Source organism: Mauremys mutica, chromosome 10 (genome assembly GCF_020497125.1).
Source record: "Mauremys mutica isolate MM-2020 ecotype Southern chromosome 10, ASM2049712v1, whole genome shotgun sequence".
In the NCBI taxonomy this organism is placed as follows: domain Eukaryota; kingdom Metazoa; phylum Chordata; order Testudines; family Geoemydidae; genus Mauremys; species Mauremys mutica.
In genome coordinates, this window is record NC_059081.1 from 78,241,702 (window position 1) to 78,263,566 (window position 21,865).

Consider the following 21,865-nt stretch of genomic DNA (forward strand, 5'->3'; position numbering starts at 1 on the left):
GAGCATAAATTGCCTGTAAGCGATACTCATGTATATTAACATTACTGAATACCTAAGCCTGCGTTTTGACTAGTGGAGAAGATTTCCTGGTGCTAACAATCCATGCTCCAGGAATTATTTAGTGGAACTTTGATCCTTTAATGGTTTTAGGCCTGGATCCTGCAAAGCATTGAAGCATGTGTGTGACTTTAAACTCATGTATAATCCCGCTGACCTCAATGGTCCAGATCACCAAAGGTAGTTAGGTGCCTATGGGAGTTAGGCACCTAAATACCTTGTAGGATCTGGGCCAATGAAACTAATCACATGCTTTTGCATCAGTGGACCAGGGCTTTCGCCACAACCCACAGTAAGGGGAGGGGAGGAGTCACGCCACTCCAGCGAGAGTGCATAGGGGAATTGTCCCAGCGATAAGTATAATGCCCCTGCAGTGCAGAAGGGGCATCGCCTATGGAAGAGTGCAATGCATGCTGCTTCCCATGCTAAATGTCATAATTTCTCACCCTGGTGCTCTGGGAGTGCCAGGTTTGGGATTAGTTCTTGTGCAGGTGGAAGGGAGGATGGCTTTTCGCATCTCTCCCCCTCCTGGTGTCCCTGCGCAGGGCTATTCACAGCCTAGCGTCAAATGATCCTTTTGTCTTGCACCAGGTTATACGGGGAATAAGGGGCTTCATTTGATAATGCAAAATAGGCCATGTCTGAGGAAGGGTTTGGGCAACATGGACTTATTCAACTGACCTGTAGAAAATCCTAAACCAATCTGTTTTTTTAAAGATGTCAGAATCGTTGCTGCTGCTGATATAATATTTCTAGTGGATTCCTCTTGGAGCATTGGAAAGGAACATTTCCAACTTGTTCGAGAGTTTCTGTATGATGTTGTAAAATCTTTAGCTGTGAGAGGAAATGATTTTCGTTTTGCCCTGGTCCAGTTCAGCGGAAACCCACACACAGAGTTCCAGTTAAATACGTATCACTCTAACCAAGATGTCCTGTCCCATATTTCGAACATGCCTTATCTGGGGGGAGGCAACAAGACTGGAAAAGGATTAGAATACCTAATCCAAAACCATCTCACTAAAGCTGCTGGAAGCAGAGCAAGTGATGGCGTCCCCCAGATTATTATAGTGTTAACGGACGGACGATCCCAGGATGATGTCGCTCTGCCATCATCTGTCCTTAAGTCTGCTGATGTAAACATGTTTGCAATTGGAGTGCAGGATGCAATGGAAGGGCAATTAAAGGAAGTAGTGAGTGAACCCCGAGATACGCACCTTTTCAACATAGAGAATATTACTGCTCTCCACGCCATAGTAGGAGACTTAGTGGCAAGTGTTTGCACATCCCTGACTCCAGAAATGGCTGGAGGAAAAGGAGTGATTAAAGACATCACAGGTAATGGCAAACTGCTGTGCTGAGACATTGCCGTACTGATCCTTGAGATAAGTATGGTAATTGCTGGTATTGCACTGTTTAAAGCCTTTGTAGGGGAGGACTGAGATGGACGTTCAAAGGTTTAAAAACAAAGGTTTCCCAGCCAATCGTACAGTGAAAGCCTGTCACTGTTTGCAAAATATACAGACCTCCCTGCCAGATGATTAAATCAAGCATTGTCTAGGTCTGTGAGTCAGCGACAGGAAAAAAGCATCATGCTTCCGAATGCAGGCCCTGAACCTGTGATCCAACCCCCCTGGGCACAAAGGCCAGGCTGCTTGCACGGACCTGATTGCAGGACTCATGGGCAGCCTCCTCCTACAGTCAATGCTTGGGCCAAACTCTTGCCTGCTCACAAAGTGCAGGGCTCGTCCCTAGGAAAATTTTATTCCAAATGCATGGGCTTAATAATGCAAACAACTGCAAAAATCCCTCCCGGAGGCATTTTTGTGCATTCATTAGCAGAACACAGGTTTAGGGATTTTTGTAAGAAATATTCTTACGAGACAACTTAGTAGCAGCTAAGGATCTTTACGCCTAGCCCATAATATCCACCATTTGAGGCGCACACCCTATCAGCTGCCCAGTTGGAAGATGGGAGCTGATAAGATGGGACTAGGCTGTCATTGATTCACAGTGAAATGTGAAATAAAGGCCTGCAGCAATAATGGCAGCCGTAGAAGCATTCCCCATAAGACCCTGCTCCAAAATCCATGGAAGTCAGTGGGGAGACTGTCACTGACTTCGGTGGGCCCGTGAACTAGTCCTACGTGCATAAAATATATCTAGATAATTCGGTTTGTGAAATACAATGGATCACACTTGTCTTGTCTGATTCACAGCCCATTGGAGCTGATGGGAGCCACTCCACAGACTTCAGGGGGGTTGGGATCTGAAGTTGTTTGGGGATCATTTTCTCTCCTCAAAACTTCGCTATAAGCAGACTCTCACGATAGGAAGTGAGGACCAGTTTGGCAGATGATCTTCTCCTTGCACTGCAGGGAAGACGCTGTGGGGGGTTCTATTAACCCCTGCACTTCCAGGAGGCACTAATCAGTATAAGGAGCTGCAGGAAGGCCACGTTTGCACTCTCAGAGTGACACAGCTTTAAAAACTCTGATTATTCTTCCTGCACCTCACTGGGAGCAGATGCGGCAAGAATGGCTCCTTCCTCCTGTTGGCTCCCTGCTCGGTAACAGTGGTGGTGAGACTAGGCGCCAGATAGTTTGACATCCCATGCCCACTGTAGGATAGTGGCAGCTTTTCTTCTCCTCTGCTCAGTCTGCTCAAAGAAGACGGGCAAGTTGGTAATCCCCTTTGCAGTGCTGCAGTAGGAGCATCTTGTAAAAGAAGGGAATGTCACCTGGGACCCCACTGACTTCCATGGTGCTGCCCCGGATGCAAGAGAGGGCACAACTGGGCCCAGTGAATGAGACAATTTTGCCCCTTTATGCGATTACGGAGTTGGAAAACGACTGTACGTTCCACGTAATAAAGCTGAATGATCAAACCTTTGGTTTTATTCCTGAGACTCCATCTAAACGTCCATAGCCTTTGGGTAATGTAAGACAATAGCGATATACAAGATATAACATTCATCCACTCATTTTGTCTTGTCTAATTAACCTCTCATTTCAGTCCCACCAGTTGCTATCCATCATTGCATGATACTTTGCACAAAAATGCGTGAGCACAGGCCTATTGTTTTGCTAAGCATTTGACGGGGCAAATAGACAGATCATTTGCAATCCACGGGGAAATTAAACTTTTTTCCAACAGTGACCTATGATTTCTCAGTTATAACAAGGCATTTTTTTCAATATATGAAATAACTATGATACCTGACGCTCTGATTGCACTCTATAGAGAGTTCAATATTTTTGCCACTAAGGGCCTGATCCAACTCCTATTGAAAACAATTTGCATTTTGCCATTGCCTTAATGTGTGGAGAATTGGGCCCGTATATGAAACATCTTGACAGGTAACCAGACTAATGTATTGAATTCCCTATTGGTTCATGGACATTTTTCTAGAAGAAAATATTTTTAAGCCCAAAATACACGTTTATTTCCATGAAGGAGTATTTCTAAGGTTACCTCCCTTCAAGAATAATTTTGGCGAGTGTTATTTTTCTACTAATAAAATGAAAGGTAACATTAGTACATAAACTGCATTTTGTCACTGTGTGATTTACACAACCTAGATATAAATGATAATAAAAATAATGGTGCAGCTGATGATCAATGCTGGATGATATTGTGAGCTCCCCTAGACACAGTCCAAGCGGATCATCTGTCTAACATGACTTTATGGTGCCATTCATTTAGCTGGTAATTGACTTTCATTCATTTTATCTTGTGATCCCATGTAGCCCTTTTTGTAAACTTCTCCACCTAAAAAATGCCATGGCCATTATAATACATGAAAACTAAGTGTAAGAGGAAAAGCAGACCTTGAATTTGCACTCTAGAAAACACAAACTTTGACAGCCACAGAGCTGGCTAGAGTGAATAGGAAAGTCAGCCTTGAATTTGCCCTGATGCCTACATTAAATCTTAGCTGTCTGTCTAATCTGACACTCTTTGCTTAATGGTGTAACAAGCATGCTTTCATTTGTCCTCCATCACCGGCTTGTTCCATCAGTGTGTACGTAAGTACAAGGTTTTTACAGTGATGACAAATTATCCAACATTTGCATACATTGTATTCTGGTTTCCTCCTGTACAGGAGCTACTCATACTACGATGACCAATGGACACGATGGTCAATAAATTAAATACCATTATTAAAAAGAGGGTCAGGACACATGAAATAGATATGAACAAAGCCATGTATTGTTCAAGCTATTTCCTCTGCTTTTTTTTATTGTTATGTGGGCTGAGTACACCGCAGTCTGAAATGATCAATTCAGTTAAAAGTTAAGGACTTTCATAGCTTTTGACTAAATTTCCGAGCCCTTAGTGGTTCTTAACCATAGCGAAGTTATTTAATTGGCATTGCTTATGGGGACTGCAATGGCTCATGAGATAGGTAAAGGACTAGAGCCTTTTACTGTATCACATATTTGCATCATGTGATGGTATTTCACAGAAGTGGCTCCTGGCAAAGACCAGAGGTGAAATCTTGACCCCATCCAAGTTAATGGGAGTTTTGCCATTGACTTCAGTAGAGCCAGGATTTCGCCTTAGGTGCTTTAAAGCTCAGAGTCAGAGAAGATTCTCAAAATCAACCTGTCAGTTATTTATTAATGGCTTCAGGATTGCTTAGTTGTATCGTGGAAACATCTGTGTCCACTTTGGGGTATATTCTGCCCTTGATTCATTTGTACAACTCCCATTGACATCGATGAGCACAAGGAGGGAAGAACAGACTGTTTAGGAAATTCTTAGTCTGCTTTGATGAGTCCTGCACAAAAAGAGGTCCTGCCTCCTTTTCCAATTCATAATTCGTTTGACATACATATTCACGTTAGGTGTTTGTGACCATCCAGATTATAAGTAAGGTTGGATAATTATGTCATGACTGGTTTCATCCGCCTGTTTTAACATGATTCTGCATTATTTGATTGAATATCCAGTGGTCATGCAAAAATACAAAACCAGATACCTGCATTTGTAACCAATGCAAGGTTCTGTGTTTGCACAAAACCACAAATACAAGCACATTTATTTGTGGTCTTCATCTGCGTAGTTATTATACCTGTAATGATAAACTTTTCCCACTAATATTGTGCATGGACTAGACAACTGAGACTAAAGTTCTAAAATGAAATAAACAGTCAATCGTTCAGCCTTTTTTTATTGAAAAGAACTACCGGTTCACCAGCTGTGAATATATTCTTACAGCGTAACAGTTACATTTTGTCTTGAAAAAAGTGCAATGAGATAACTTCCCCTGAATTTAACCATGATTACAAATTATGTTCACATTTTCACTGACTGTGCAAATGTGTGTTTATGTATAAATCTGTTTAGTTCTTTTGGGTCTCCTAACTTCTGTAAATATTTAGACAAGTCACTTCCACAGAAATTATCTAGATTTCACAAAATTCTGTGCTCTAGAGTTTCCCCCCTGTAAAAATATTGTCATGGTATTTAACTATAAAAATGAATTTAGATTTTTTCATAATATTATATTGTGTCATGAAACAGATATTTGGTCTGTTAACTCATATTCAATCAGAATGCAGAACTAAGAGGCAAAATTCACTGTCCTTAATAAACGTGTGTTTTGTTTTCCCATTTTCGTGTTTCTTACTGTTTTCCAAAGAAACATGTCAGAACACTGTATGACTGCATGTAATCACTTGTTTTAATGCTTTCACCTTTTGCATTTCTTTTTTTAAAGCGCAAGAATCTGCTGACCTTATTTTCCTTATTGACGGATCAAACAACATCGGAAGTGTCAATTTCCCAGCCATACGTGATTTCCTTGTAAATTTCATTGAAAGACTCTCAGTTGGAACTCAGGAGATACACATTGGGGTGGTGCAGTATAGTGACCAACCCAGAACTGAGTTCTCTTTGAACCGCTACTCCACAAAAGCTGATGTTCTGAATGCAGTGAAGGCACTTAGTTTCCTTGGTGGCGAGGAAGCTAACATTGGTGCAGCACTGGAATCTGTGGTGGAGAACCACTTCACACGGGCAGGAGGCAGCAGAATAGAGGAAGGCGTGCCTCAGGTTTTAGTGCTGATAAGTGGTGGAGAGTCTAGTGATGATATCAGAGAGGGAGTGTTAGCGGTGAAGCAAGCTAGTATATTTTCATTTAGTATTGGGGTCCTGAATGCTGACAGCGCAGAGCTTCAGCAGATTGCTACTGATGGAAGCTTCGCATTTACTGCCCTGGATATTCGTACCCTTGCTGATCTTCAGGAACTCTTACTGCCAAACATTGTTGGAGTGGCCCAAAGACTCATTTTGTTAAATGCCCCAACCTTTGTCACAGAAGGTATGTATGCATTTATAGAATGTTGTATTTCATTGAATGAATGGCCTCTTGCATGTTTAAAACACATCTCTGGTATGTTCTCTGAGAGAGAGAGGAGAAGACACCGGGCTACTTTGAGGAAACGCATTAGCCCAGCAGGCGACACGTTGACCTGATACTATCACAACAGGAGGTTTAAACAAAATAAGCAGGGTATAAAAAAAACAGATGTGAACTCCTCTGATTTGTCAGTCTCTGAAGAACGCTTGTGTCATGAAAACTTACAACGTATGTTGCTGTAAAGCTTCAATAGAAGGCTTAAGTGTGACATTTAGTCAGGGAAGTTAACAGATGTAAAATTCAGATGAGGACTCCACAGTGCTATAGACAATGATATGACTGCAGATTGGGGTTCATTATTCTTAGTCAGTAGCTAAGAAGTAACTAGTAGGGATGGCCCCAACGTGCAGCTTTCATATCCAGATCTAGATTTTGAACAAATACTATGGTGAGAGGATGTTCAGAGTCAATTTGGGTTCAGGAGGGAGCTAGTTGGATATGTTTTTCCCTCCTGAAAATGTTGATTTTTTCATCAAAAACAAAAAAAAAAGCCAAAAAATGTTTTTTTTTCTTTTCAGTAATTGAAAACTGAAATGTTTCAGCTGAGACCTGATTTTTTCCTTTCTTCTCTTTTCTTTTTTTAGTTTTTTTGGTTTTCTGACAAGAAATTGAAAATGTTCAGAGGAAGGCAGAAATGTTCAACAAACATTTCCATTTAGTCAAAAACAGTTTTCCACTGAAAAAAGTTTTGATGGAAAATGTCAACCAGCCCTACCTCATGCCCAGCCCTACTATGCCAGATTTCTACATTAAGGGCAAAATTCATCACTGGGCAAAGGGCAATTTCAAGTCCTACCAACTACTTAAGTCCTCTATTTTGAGGACTTAAGTGGCACAACTTAAGTGACACATAGATGTTGTACAGACCATCTGTACAGGAATGAGGAATAAGTTTGCATTAGAGGGTACTATTACATTGAACTATTTTTTTTTTTAAAAAGCAGCCCTCAATTATTTTTAGAGGCAATCCCTATCCTATTGACATAATTTATCCTTAAATACTGTAGCTGAGTTGGTTGGCAGCTTTACATGGAGGCAGTGAAAGCAAAACACTGAAGTGTCACTTCTCAGTTTAATGGCAATGAAGATTTCAAGTAACACACCCAATCTATTTATTACTCAGCAGCATTAACTGGGTTATTGAAACATAATTCATGAATATATCTGGTAACATGTCCTTGAAATGAAACATACCTGTGCTGGAGTTAATATGTAACACATTAATTTTATGGAACATGCAGGTAATTAGGATCCCTTGGTACTGTCATTTTATAATTGCTTTAATTAAGTTAAATTCAGTAATATATGGTTACCATAATAGACATGAAGTGCCATATTTTCAAAGGCCCCTGTGATGAGTGAATCTTCCAAAATGTTCATGCATCCATTCAGCCAAAGCTCCTCCCTGGGTACATGAAGATATCCATTTGTGCATGTCATTACCCAAGTGATATACATAAGAAACCCTTTCTGGATCCAAAGGCCAGTACGGACTATGATACATTTTGTATGGTTCACCCACTGCGTAGGCATTTGAAAACGTCATCCCAAAATGTTTCAATCAGTTACATTCTGAAATATATTATATCATTGGAGTTGTATGGGTGTAGCCAAGGGCAGAATTTGGCCCAATACCTTATCTTACTACATGGGCTCCATTTGTTCGTTGGTAAATGCATGTAATTCTCACTCATGGTAGTTGTTTAATCTAACCATCTGGCCTGGTTTCAAATTTAATTGGGGCAGTTTGTTCTTGTTTAGCTAAAAGCATCCATTCCAAAACCCACTAAAATCAAGCCCAAAGGATCCAGTTAACAGCTCATCTGTGCATGGGGGGGCAGCAGCTGGGGGCTCTGAGTTTAGAACTTTTTTCCAGTTCTTTGATATTTATATTGGAAAGTTTTTTTTTCTAAACATTCTACTCAGAGACTGCTAAGAGTGTAAATTTCAGTCCTCGCAATACCGCACGGGTTGTAGTTCATTCTGTTTCTACTTGTATATTTTCTATTTACAGCACCACTCATTAGAAGAAGTATCAGTCTGGAACATTAGACAACAACTAAGAATATGTCTGTGTCTAGAAAAATGGAGAGAGAGAGAGAAAAGGAGAGGCTGGAATTTTCAAAAGTGCCTATGGGAGTTAGGCCCTGAAATTCAATGGGAGTAGGGCACCTAATTCCCATCTGTGCCTTTGAAATTTTTCCCACAATGTACAGATTGGATATTATACAGATCAGCGCGAGCGATAAGAAATCATTCCTGCAAGGTGCTAAACACCCCTGTGAAACACCGAGGCCCAGATCTCATAGGTAGCTAGGCCCCTAACTCCCACAGCTGAGGGAGCCCTTTGGAGCCCTCAGCATTTTTCAGAGTCAGGTCCTAATGGCCTGATGCAAAGCCCATTGAACTCAGGGGGAGTGTGTCCATTGGCTTCAGGGGTCTCTGGATCAGACTTTAAGAGTCTAACCTCTCCTAAACAATCTGGAAGAAATGGTTTTGTCTTAATCTTGTCCATTGAAAGTGTCACTGTGATGAAGTGGGTTTTTAAAAAATTTTTGGGGGGTGGGTGTTTGCAGTTCCTGCATTCCTGTTTTATGAGGAAATGTAGTGTATAATTTGACCATGGCAATCACTTATTAACAAAGACTTATGCCTTATTGGTCACCTTTGTGCCTGCCAAACTCTTTGGATGAGTCACACTAACTTCTATATAAAGTTAAAAGAGGACCCAGGGCCTCCATGTTTGGATATCTAGCTGCTCACAAGCCCAGAGGGTACTGCTGGCATCTTTCTGGAGGACACAAATCAGCGCTTTAACAAGCCTTATTATTAAGCTGGCATCCTTCCTACATCCAAACCTCTGGCTTTGTGCCTGGCACCCCTCTCCGGTGGGAAACTGATGAGGAACAAAACTGACTGCTGGGGGAACAAATATTGGAAGGGTTTGGAAACTATTCAAGGTTCTGGAAAGCGGCTGAGGGTAAACCACTAATGAATGGTATGTGACTAGCTTAACTTTGGCAGCTTATGTTAGTAACATCCTTTTTAAACTGGGAAGCCTAGGCAGTTAGAACTAGATTGTGATTTAGATTATCCACCGGCATAGACAGAGTAAGAACTCCTGCATCTAAGGTGACCAGATACCAAGTGTGAAAAATCAGGACAGGGGTTGGGAGCCTAAATAAGAAAAAGCCCCAAATATTGGGACTGTCCCTATAAAATTGGGACATCTGGTCACCCTACCTGCACCCCACACGCCCAACTTTGGGTCCAGGGGCACAGGAATACACCTATTCGCCTGGTTGCTCTCATCTGGGAGTAGGTGGGCGGGTTGTGGGCAGAACCTTGGCTTTACCCTTTAATGTAGTCCAAGTCATGCAGTCCTTAGTCAAGCAAAACTCCCACTGGAGTCTTTCAAATCATAGGGCTTTTGCTTGAGAAAGGACGTAAGGCCAAACACTAGTCTTATTCACAGCCAGAATAGATGGGCAGGGACTTGCTGACGGGCTCAAGGGCTGCCATTTCCTGCCCCCACGCTAATGGCGTAGAAGAGTTGCTACTACCACCCGTGAGCTGTAGTAAAGGCTATTACTTCTGTGCTCCCACTACTCAGCAGCTTTGGACAACAAGTACAACATAGTCCGGAACCATTGGCCAAAGTTCCGGTGCAAGCTGCCACAGACAGAACTCTGGCAATCTTTGCCGTATTGTGCACATGGAGTACTGTATTGAATCCCTATAACAGCCTGCCTGCCGGAGCATTAACTCCACTGCTTTTTAGGCCTTCTGCTTCGGCACAGAGTCTGCTCACAGCAATGGCCCTGATTATGGATTTTGCCCCATAAGAGCATCAAACTCCTAAGAGTATTTTAAGGTGGCACATGGCTTTTCACCGGCCAGCCATATCACAGAGAGTATTGTAATATGGACTTTTCTTGTACCCTGCTTTCTTAGTTAGCCTAAAACATACAAAACAAGCTGGGCAAGGTTTTCAAAAGTGACTCGTGATTTTTGAATGTCTCTATTTTTGAGTGACCAACTTGAGACCCCATGATGGAGTCTGGCTTCCAGCCTTTTTTGGAAAATCCATTATAAGACATCTTAAGTTGGGCACCCGAAATTAAAGTCCTCAAAATCACTAGTCACTTTTGAATATCTTGGCCACTGTGATTTAAAAAAAAAAACTGGAAAAAATTCCTCCAGTGTTCCTGTATAAATTGCTTTTCACTGTCACCCGAAGAAGCCAAGAATTTGTAAAAAGAAGTGTCAGTTAAGGCTGAATGTGGAAATTGAAAAGTACCCTCTCCCCATCCTATAATTGTTGATTTTCTTATTATGGCTTCTAGGGTAATATTGTTGAAAGTTAAATGAAGATTGCGCAATATTCACACGCACAAATGATGCAATTAATATTTATTTATGATAGTGTCTACATATCATCATATTTTTTCATAATGCCTATTAACCATGTTAATATTTATTTATCTAGTGCCTACATTTTCTGTGTTAAATGTAATGGCGTTTTGATTCCAGTATGGCACAACCAACTTATTTTCTAATTACCAGCCCTTCAGACTCAACTGGGGATTTGAAAATCCAGTTGTGTTCTTTCAACTTCTTACATCAACATCCCTAAAAAGATTTGGCAGTTAAAATTTAGTCAAGCCAGAATAGAATCCAGCTCACTCTTCCAAAGCTGGGCTGGCTGTGTTGAGCGAAGAACAGTAATAACTTGTTTTATTAGCTAAGGAAACAGACAGGACACGAAGACACACAGGGAACAGGTATGTGGAATAAGTGGGAACTGTTCTTTACTTAATTGCATTTGTGAGCATAACCATTTTGAGACACATGGGACTAGATGATGTAAATTAGCATGCCTCCACTGAAGCTAATAGGAATACACCTAGAACTGATGTTCTAGCCTATTGAATAGGAATACACCTAGAACGGATGTTCTAGCCTATTGAATAGGAATACACCTAGAACGGATGTTCTAGCCTATTGAAGAGTATGACGATTTTTCATTTGTGTGTGTTTCTTCTGTGCTAGAATACATTTTGCAATTTTATTATGATTAGCTTTTGACATTTTTCTAACTTTTTCCCATGATTTAGAAAGAGACATTGTTATAATAAATCATATTATAGTGGAATTCCATGCAATTCCACATTAGAAAATGGGGAAATGTTCTGAAAGGAAGGACTTCAAAAGGGAAGGAAGTGAAGTTCATGACACAAAACCAAAGTACCCATAAGAGGCATGTAAAACAACTGTAACACTTAAAGCAAGCAAGAAGTCCTATAGCCCATTCAATTGTTGATGTTGCATTCATAAGCATTGTTGATTGAGCACTTCCACTGACAATATATCTGTATATTGTTAATTGCAGTTGTTGAAGTGAACAAGAAGGACATAGTCTTCCTGATAGATGGCACAACTGCATTGGGAACTGGCCAGTTTGGTGCAATCCGTGATTTCATTATCAAAATCATCCAAAGGCTGGAAATTGGACCAGACCTTATCCAAGTAGCTGTGGCACAATATGCAGATACTGTAAAACCAGAGTTCTATTTTAGTTCCAGTCAGAATAAAAAAGATGTCATCGCTACCATTAGGAGATTAAAGTCAATGGGTGGTACGACACTCAATACAGGTTCGGCATTGGACTTTGTTAGGAAAAACTTCTTCACCAGTTCTGCAGGGTACAGGAGTGATGAAGGTGTTCTGCCCATGCTGGTACTCATTACTGGTGGTAAGTCCACAGATGACGTTGCCCAACCAGCAGCAGAGATTAAAAGGAATGGAATTGTGGTTCTCACCATCGGGTCCAGAAATGCAGATCAGTCAGAACTTCAAGCAATTGCCCAGGAAGCAAACTTTGCATTCACTTCAACTGCCTTCAATACTATAGCTCTGCAAGCCATTCTCCCGGCAGTGCTGACACCTGTAAGAACACTCTCTGGAGAAGTAGTTATTCAAGAAATACCACAAGGTAACCATACACATTTATCAAAGGAGATGTAGCTAACATAGTTCTCAATTCTTATTTTATACCTAGTAGAGATGAATGAATCATCCATAATGGACATTTAGTTCAGTTAAATGTTGCCTCTTTTCCATTTGCAAAATGTTCATGAGCAGATTGTTAAATTCTTTAATGCATTTGTTACTTGAGGTTTTTCATTAATGTCTTTGTAAATTTGCCCTCCCCATATATTTGTCATAAATATTTAGAACCTAAACTTCAAAATTCATGCTATGCTGGTTAATTACATAAGTCACATGGTATTGTTTCTGATCTCTGATGAGATGATTTGTGTTACTAATCACCACAGAGCAAATTCTGAATATTACAATCAAATATGCAATTTGAAATTTGCTTTCAGTGGATATTCAATCGATTGTGCAAGCTTAAAAATTCTATTTGAAAGTAGCGTACATGTGACGATAAAGCTTGACCATTCATACGTTTACAGAAAGTGAACCTGAAAAGTTTGTGAACATTGATGACTTCTAATTCACTTTCAAATTCAAATTTGCAGAAAAAATTCTCATTATCCATCCATCTATAAAACTAACTGAGTATAAAACTAGTCTAGAATTGATTGTGTTCATTTAGGGTGTGACCGAAAGCCCATTGAAGTCAATGGTTTCTTTCCATTGACTTCTGTAGGCTTTGGATTAGACCCTTGCACGGTAACCTGAGTAATGGCATCTGAACCAGTTTCCCATGTATTTCAATAGATGATTTATGTGCTTAAAGATTTTGTACTAAGGTTCTCCTAAGGATTTTTCACCAGTAGGTGTGAGGCTGGATTCTTATAATAAAATACAGAGGGTCATGTTCTAAACTCTCATTTCAGTCCCATGTCATGAAAACATTAGACAAATAAGGCCTCCCCGTCAGTTCCCATTAAGGTCACTAGAGAGAGAGATTCCCGTTGGCTTAAGTGAAACTGGATCAGGACTGTATCACTTTCTAGTTTCTCCAAGTTACTAAAATGATAACCCAGGGTGCAGAGAAACTGTATGGTTTTAGGAATCCTTTCAAAATGCAATGACTGCTCCCTGACATTTTACAAATCAGTTTGCCTGCACTGGTCCTTAATTAAGATGAATATCACGGGAAAAGAATCTATCATTTAACAAGCTTTTTCAAAATGTGTTTCCTGCTAATACAGTGTCGCATGGCTACATGTCAACCCTGACATTTTTATTTCAAAACGCCAAGTAAAAATGTCCTTAAACTTTTTGTTCTTTAAAACTTATAAATGTAGCTTCCCTCTTTGTCTCTCTGTCTCTGTCATAAACATAGCCATAAAGAAACACTGTATGCAAGTAAATGTTCCCTTGCAACAGCCCATTACAAATATTCCTACTGAGTATGACACTCCAATAGATTATCTGAGGATATTAGTTCACATCAAGGCCTTGAATGGTGACCACAGATGAGAACAGAGAAGAGCAACTTAATCTATATGATTTGGCAGAAATCATTTCATTCCAAAGGGACCAGTTTTGCCCTTTTGATTTTTAATGCCCTCTTACTAGGGCCCTATAGAAAGAACCTGAAAGAGAAATGGATAGATCTCTCTAATGTTCAAGTTTAAAGACATCAAACATTACCCTTGACAAAAGGGCCTTCAGAATAGAGGAACGTACCTACACACATGCCTATATATGTGGAGTTGGCATCCATATGATCAATTGGAGAGGCATGCTATAAATTACATAGGCAAGTGATAAATGTGTTGCCTTCCTATGGAGTTTATCTCAGACATAGGACCATGTCTCCAGCCCATTAGTCTATCTCCCGGGGACTTCCCCTAACATTTCAAACCCCATAGCAGCTTCAAACACCAGACTTAGTGTTTTTTAATCAACCTACAAGAGAAAAGTTGACTACTGCATCCCCCTAAAAGTGGAATTTTCCCCCAAACTGACCCCAGGTAGAGGCCCAGATTTGTTCCGGAAGCAATGGCAGCTTTTCAGCACATAGGAATGTTATGATTTTAAGTCTGATGTCACAGGACCTTTAAGGACTAGAAGTGGGAATTGGAAAAGGGAGATTCTAAGGGTGAAATCCCAACCCTATGGAAGTCAATGGGAGCTTTGCCATTAACATCAATAGGGCCAGTATTTTACCCTAAGCTTCCCAGTGGGATTTAGCACTATCTTCTAATCCTATAAAGGGCTGAGATACTATTTTAAAGCTGTGACATTTTGGCCCAGATCCTGCAGTTTGCTGCACAACTCCAGAGCAAAAAGGCCCTAATGCTGATGTGGGGAGAATCCTCTAGTGGGATTGAGCTGGAGTTGTGGATCTGATGCCACCTTCCTCTGAGTTGCAGGGGAGCATGGCTGGGCCAGGTACTATGCAACATCAATACGAGGGGCCAGAATCCGGACCTAAGCAAGGAGTGCAGGATCAGGCAGTACGTCCCCAAAGAGGGAAGTTCTTGTCCATCACTGATAGCAAAATGCAAATCTGCCATTCTGCAGCTAGGGAGGGTGGAGATACACAGGCACCATACATAGTCACCCCAATCAGGGCCAGCTCCAGGCACCAGCGAACCAAACAGGTGTTTGGGGTGGCCAATGAAAAGGGGCAGCACATCCAGGTCTTCCGTGGCAATTTGGCAGCAGGTCCCTCAGTCCCTCTCGGAGGGAAGCAGCAAAAAAGCTGGAGCCGGCCCTGACCCCAATACAGCCAGGAGAAACACCTACTTAAAAACACAGCATACAGTGAACGATATTTAAGGTGGTGACTCAAAATACCATCAGAAACCAGTTACTTAAGACAGGTGCTCTTCTACTGACAGTTGTACTCCAGGGGCCATATTATGCTCTCTGATACGCCAGGGCAAACCTGGAGTAACTCTACTAGAGCCCATGGAGTTACCTCAGATTTACACTGAGAGCAGAATCAGGGTCACTATGCTCTGGGGGCAGTCGCTCGGAATGAGACATTGTCGCATAAAGATGGTCTCTGGTACTGGTTTCACTATATTTGGCCATGTTTCAGATCACAGTGTATTTTACATAATACTGAACTCATCTTTTCTATAAGGTGTTAATAGGAGGCCCAAGTTTTAATTAAATATTATCTCCCTCACACCAGTGTAATGGAGACTAACTGCAGAGAGTCAGATTCTTCTCTGGTGTACATTAGTGTTTCTCTATTGAAGTCAATGAAACCAGTTGACACCAGCGGAGGTTCTGACCCAGAGTAACTACAGAGTACGCAACCATTCTGATTGGTATTAGTGATAATATACATTTTCTATGCAGCAGACAAGGATGAGGCTCCATTTCTAAATACGAGCCATTCAATTGCAGCACAAGCGAAAAACAAAACATCCAATAACTTCATATAATGTTCTTGATGTTACTCTCTTGGATACTCTCTCTTCCCTTCGCTTTCTCTCTCCCACTCCCCTCTTCTCTCTAACAAGGTATACATGTGTGTACGGTACATACTGTATGCACACATGACAAATACTGGTATGTTTTCTATGATGTCTCACGTTATTTTCTGTGCTCCACTGCAGTTCAAAGCAAAAGGGATATCATCTTTCTTTTGGATGGATCACGCAACGTTGGAAATACCTACTTCCCATTTGTACGCGACTTTGTTGTGAGCCTAGTTAACGGCCTTGATGTTGGAAATGACAATGTACGCGTTGGCCTAGTACAGTTTAGTGACACTCCTACAACTGAATTCTTTTTAAACACATTCCCAACCAAGGCAGATATCATTACTCGCCTGAGGCAGTTGTTCCCTAGAGGGGGAACAGTGCTGAATACTGGCGTGGCACTAGACTTTGTCCTTACGAATCACTTCATTGAAACTGCTGGGAGCAGAATAGATGAACAAGTTCCACAGGTCCTGGTCCTGCTTGTAGCAGGGCAGTCTGCTGATGCATTCATACAAGCGTCCAATGCATTAGCTCGGGCTGGAGTCCTGACGTTTTGTGTTGGAGTTAGAAATGCGGATAAGGCAGAACTTGAGCAGATGGCATTTAATCCAAGAATGGTGTATTTTGTGGATGATTTCAGTTCTCTGGCAGATTTACCACAGGAGTTAATTAATCCTTTAACAACATATGTTAGTGGAGGTGTGGAAGAAGTTCCACTTGCCCCTTCAGGTAATATCTACCTTTCTTCATGTTGACTGTATTAAATTGGTCTTGTTTCTTTTGATTGTTTACTTTGAATGTTGCACAACTTCTTACTTGTTCAAGGCCCTGATCCAGCAAAGCATTAAGCCGGTGTTTAATTTTATGTGGGTAGACCCACTGACCCACTGAAGTCACCACTAACATGCTTAAAGTTCAGCATCTGCTCAAGTGCTTTGCTGAGTCAGCACTGGTCTATGTCCACCATACCAAATATCCTGCCCAATTGCCCCGTAGCCTTTGTATCCCGACCTCTTGGGATGCATTAGTGTCTACGATAGGTGTTTGTATGGACCAGCTCACATGTAGGGAGTGGTTACTGCTCCCCACAAAAAATGAAATGGAGAGATTAATATAGTGCAGAACAGCATAGATCAACCAAAGCAAAAGCAAACCCCCAACATAAAAGGCTAGAGTCAACCCTTAATTGCAACCCCACTGAAATCAATGGGCTGGTACGGGTGTAGAGGAGGACAGAATTTATTCTTGATAGTGAGCTAAAAGTTAATGAAAGTCTCTGACATTATCTCCAAAAATATTTGTGTCGGGTTTAAAGTTAACCTGATATATATAAATATTCCTCCCCCCACCCGAGTTCTTTTATTGTGGCTCTGTTCAGAAGGGGCTATTAAAAAGATTATTTAATTTGGAAATGCGAAAATTAAGAGGAATTTGACAAATAGATAACAGATGCTCCACTTTGCTTTGGAAAGTCAAAGAAATTAAAAGGTGACCAAAGTGAAATAGGTTAAGTATCCCTTTTCATTTAGTTAGATACTTTCATTTAGATACTTTAGTTAATGAAAATCACTAAATCGTTTTAAATATCAAAATCCAGCTCCTTAAAAGAAAAGTTTCCATGATGAAACATAAAAAAGTTTTAACAACTTGTTTTCTTTTTCTTTCTATTTGTTCTAGTGAGTAAGCAAGACATTTTATTCATGATTGATGGCTCATCCAACCTAGCAGGGCAGTTCCCTCTTGTCCGGGACTTTGTGCACAAAATTATTTCTCAGCTCAACGTGAAGCCAGATGCTATCCGAGTCTCTGTGGCTCAATACAGCGACAACGTCCAGGTGGAGTTCACCTTTGACGAAATCCCATCCAAGCAGGAAATACTCCAGAAAGTGAAACGAATGAAGATCAAAACTGGGAAACAACTGAATACGGGGGCTGCACTGGATTATGCAGTGAGGAATCTGTTTGTGAAGAGTGCTGGAAGCAGGATTGATGAAGGCGTTCCTCAGTTCTTGGTTCTGCTTTCTGCTGGGAGATCTACTGATAATGTGGAACAACCAGCAGAGGCCCTGAAAAGAATGGGTGTTGTAGTTTTTATTATCGCAGCCAAGAATGCCGATGTCACAGAACTAGAAAGGATAGTTTATGGTCCACAGTTCATTCTAAAAGTCGATTCCCTTCCTAGAATTGGAGACATACAACCAAAGATAGTGAACTTATTGCAAACCATAGAGATTCAACGGCCAGGTATGGAAAGCCACCATTTCTTTTGTTTTTATAACGTTGAAGCATTTATCAAATTTGTTTCAGAGGACTAAAAAAAAATGTTGCAAAATGATCATTGTAAATTAGAACTACACATGAAACAATAGATCCTGGGCCTGATCAAAAGGTCACTGAAGCTGGTGGAAAGTCTCCCACTGATTTCAGTATGTTTTGGCTCTGGCCCTATACGGCTGAGGTTTAAAATAATTATGTAGCAAGTGGTAGTCTACGCTGGTTTTCCTTCATTCAGGCTCTGATCCAGTAAAGCACTTCAGTGCATGTTTTCCTTTAGGCACAAACAGTCTCACTGAAGTAAAAAGCCTATCTTATGTTTTATGATTTGTATTATAAAGTATAATCTGCAGGTCACAACAGAGACTGCAGCCCCATTGTGCTAAGCACTGTGCAAACATAGTGTAATAGTCTCTTCTCTGAAGAGCTTACAGTATGAGTAGCTTTAAGAGCTTTGCTGGATTAGGGCTACAAGGAGCAAATTAGGGCAAGGTTGTCTCTATTTCTCTTCCAAACTGATTTTGTTCTTCTTGAAAGTGGAGTGGGGAAAGAGGACCATGGCAGAATCAACAATCCAGTGCATAAATCTATTGCTTGCCGTCCTAGGTTCATTTGTCTATCTTTCTTCCTGAATGATCAGCTTTTATTTTTTGCACTCAGATATCAACCTGTAAATTAAATGCTATTGAATCAGTTGCAATTATAACTGGAGGAAATTAAAATGGCAGAACTAGAATAAAGGATAACAAAAGGGTAACAATCAATTATCAAAATTCTAAACAGCATGGTACCATACAGACATCATCTGTGAACACATATGCCTTTTTTTTTGTGAAACATCCCTGCTTTGCCAGCAAAGACAATGGGTATTATGGGCTCCTACCAGCAGATGGAGACAGGGAAAATGCAACATACTTAACATGAAGCCTCCATAAAGGTTCTAGGCAGATGAACCTTATCCGGTCTTTGACAGGCAGTGACCGTTTACTGGTTGGCCTGAACCAGGGTTTTGAAGTTTGGTGTGAGTTTGTTTGGTAGTAGAACTGATCAATTTTTTTAGCTTTTAAAAATGTTCAACTACTTTTTTCACAAAAAACGATTGAACATTTTTCATTTTTATTTTAGTTCACTTCTTTATTTTGCTGGCTTGAGCTGGCTGAAATATTGTTACAAAAATATTTTCACCGTTGTCCAATCAGCTGTGGAATTTGTGTGTGTGTGTGTGTGTGTGTGTGTGTGCGCGTGCAACATTATTTATTTCTAGGTTAGAACACTCCCTGGGGAAGCTTTTTTTTTCTATTTCTCTCCTCCATCTTGCACCCCTCTCTAGGGCACTCTATGTGGAGTAGTCAGCTGGTGCTAATGTGTTCCACTCCCTAGAGACCCTTGATCACTTTGGGAGAAAATGCCCCCTGGTTACATACTCTATTTGTCCTCCCTTGCTGAAGGCTGATGCCTCCACTAAAGAGTATAGAGCCCCTCCCGACTAGGTAGGTATCACCCAGCACATGATGTCGCATGGTTTTTATTGGATTTCCAGCCATCTGTTCATTAGTCAAGAGCATTTGACTGCCTGGCTAAAGGTAAACTATAAAGAAACAGGATCAGCATCTGTGATACATGACCTAAGAGCCCAAGAGTTTCCTCTATCTACAAATCATTTTATACAGAGGATGTCTACTTTATGCCAAGAATCTGACTTATCTTCCCCTCCCCTCATTGTCTCCAGAAACAGCTGATGAAAGTGAGAAGAAGGATGTGGTGTTTCTGATTGATGGCTCAGATGGTGCCAGAAGTGGTTTCCCTGCACTGAGGTCCTTTGTGCAAACAGCGGTTGAGAGCCTGGATGTCAGTCCTGACAGGGTCCGTGTTGCCGTGTTGCAATACAGCAACATCGTACAACCCGAGTTCCTTCTGAACGGCTACTCTGATAAAGCAGATGTGATCAGTGCCATCCAGGGCCTGTCCAGTATGGGAGGGGCTCCTCTTAATACGGGTGCAGCCCTGGACTATGTCATAAAGAATGTGTTCACGAGTCCAACTGGCAGCAGAAAAGATGAAGGTGTCCCTCAGCTACTGATTCTGCTGACATCTGGCAAATCAAGGGATGATGTGAGAAGGCCCTCGGTGGACATGAAGGCTGGTGGCATGGTGCCATTAGGCATTGGAATTGGAAATGCCGATATCACGGAGCTGCAGACCATCTCTTACGTTCCAGACTTTGCTGTTGCCGTCCCTGACTTCAGTCAACTGGATACTCTACAGCAGGTCATCTCAGAGAAAGTCACTCGGCTCACCAGGGAAAATATTGAACAGTTAGCCCCAGTTCTCGAAATGCCATCACCAGCTCCAGGTGAGAAGGTGTTTTCTGGCTGTTGTGTCTGCAGAGCAATGTTCATTCGAGTAAGATTCAGAGACAAAAAACTGATGTTTAAATAAAATTATGGTTCTGATGCAAAGAGGGAAAGGCAAGGCATTCACAATTAAGGCTCCAAAACCAACCTCATCTGCCTGCCAATTTATCCTCTATTTGCCCACTTGTACCTGGGTTTGCAAGGATCTGTGTAATTCCTGCCAGTCATTCAAATACATCTATAGGCCTGTGGTCCACGCAGGCAGACTGCTATGTCTACACAGGTATCAGAGGGGTAGCCGTGTGAGTCTGGATCTGTAAAAAGCAACAAAGAGTCCTGTGGCACCTTAAAGACTAACAGATGTATTGGAGCATAAGCTTTCGTGGGTGAAAACCCACTTTGTCAGATGCAACTGCTGCGTCTGACAAAGTGGGTATTCACCCACGAAAGCTTATGGATATTAGGAAAAACTTTTTCACTAGTAGGGTGGTGAAGAACTGGAATGGGTTACCTAGGGAGGTAGTGGAATCTCCTTCCTTAGAGGTTTTTAAGGTCAGGCTTGACAAAGCCCTGGCTGGGATGATTTAGTTGGGTTTGGTCCTGCTTTGAGCAGGGGGTTGGACTAGATGACCTCCTGAGGTCCCTTCCAACCCTGAGATTCTATGATTCTATGACTCTTTGTTGCTTTTTATGTCTACACAGTCCACTGAAGTTAATGCAGGCTCTGGACCATAGTCTTACAATAAATAAATGGGGTGATATATTAATTAATAACTTAGTGACCAGACAATTTCTGCCCCCACTTCCCCAAAAGAAAACTAGATCATTTAGATAAGAAACTGACATTTTCATGTAAATTCAGATTGCTGTCTAGATGTTTCAGACATTTATAATTCAGGCACAGAACTTTGCTCTGACCTGAAGCCAGGTAGAAAAGCTCATCATCAGGAAGCAAACCTTCCTCTAGGAAATAACAGCAATGGGGAAAATAACTCTCAGATGGCAAGTGTAGAGCAGTCTAGTGATGCAAAAGAGATGGGGGTGTCCCTGAACTCACTTTCTCAATGTTTAGATGGTCATCTTGCAATCTGCCCTGTGTAAGGGGCAGCATGGGGCTGCGCCTCTCTGGGAAAAGACCAGAGAAGGACCTGTGACTCAGAGATAATCCTCATGTTTACTACCTCATGTGTGTGGCAAGCTAGTCTGGCCAGTGACTAGCGGGTATGTGTGGAGCCAGGGTTCCTCTGACTCCTTGCCTTCTCAGCCCCCTTCCTGGCCTTCACTCAGAGGACTCATATCAGGAGAGCAACCATTACTCCTCCCCACGTGGCCAG

General features: G+C 41.4%; 1 protein-coding gene across 6 annotated transcripts in view; it reads left to right on the forward strand.

Moving 5' to 3' along the window:
- COL6A3 (collagen type VI alpha 3 chain) overlaps positions 1 to 21,865 on the forward strand; it is a 115,554-nt gene that overhangs the window by 25,387 nt on the left and 68,302 nt on the right. For 3 of the 6 annotated variants that reach the window (XM_045032160.1, XM_045032161.1, XM_045032159.1), the window contains exons 3-6: positions 11,874 to 12,476; positions 16,036 to 16,632; positions 17,581 to 18,147; positions 19,907 to 20,530. In XM_045032160.1, the coding sequence (XP_044888095.1) occupies positions 11,874 to 12,476; positions 16,036 to 16,632; positions 17,581 to 18,147; positions 19,907 to 20,530 (2,391 nt within the window). Of the gene's footprint in view, positions 1 to 774; positions 1,393 to 5,779; positions 6,383 to 11,873; positions 12,477 to 16,035; positions 16,633 to 17,580; positions 18,148 to 19,906; positions 20,531 to 21,865 lie in introns of all 6 variants that reach the window. The other 3 variants (XM_045032164.1, XM_045032162.1, XM_045032163.1) reach the window with 3 other exon arrangements.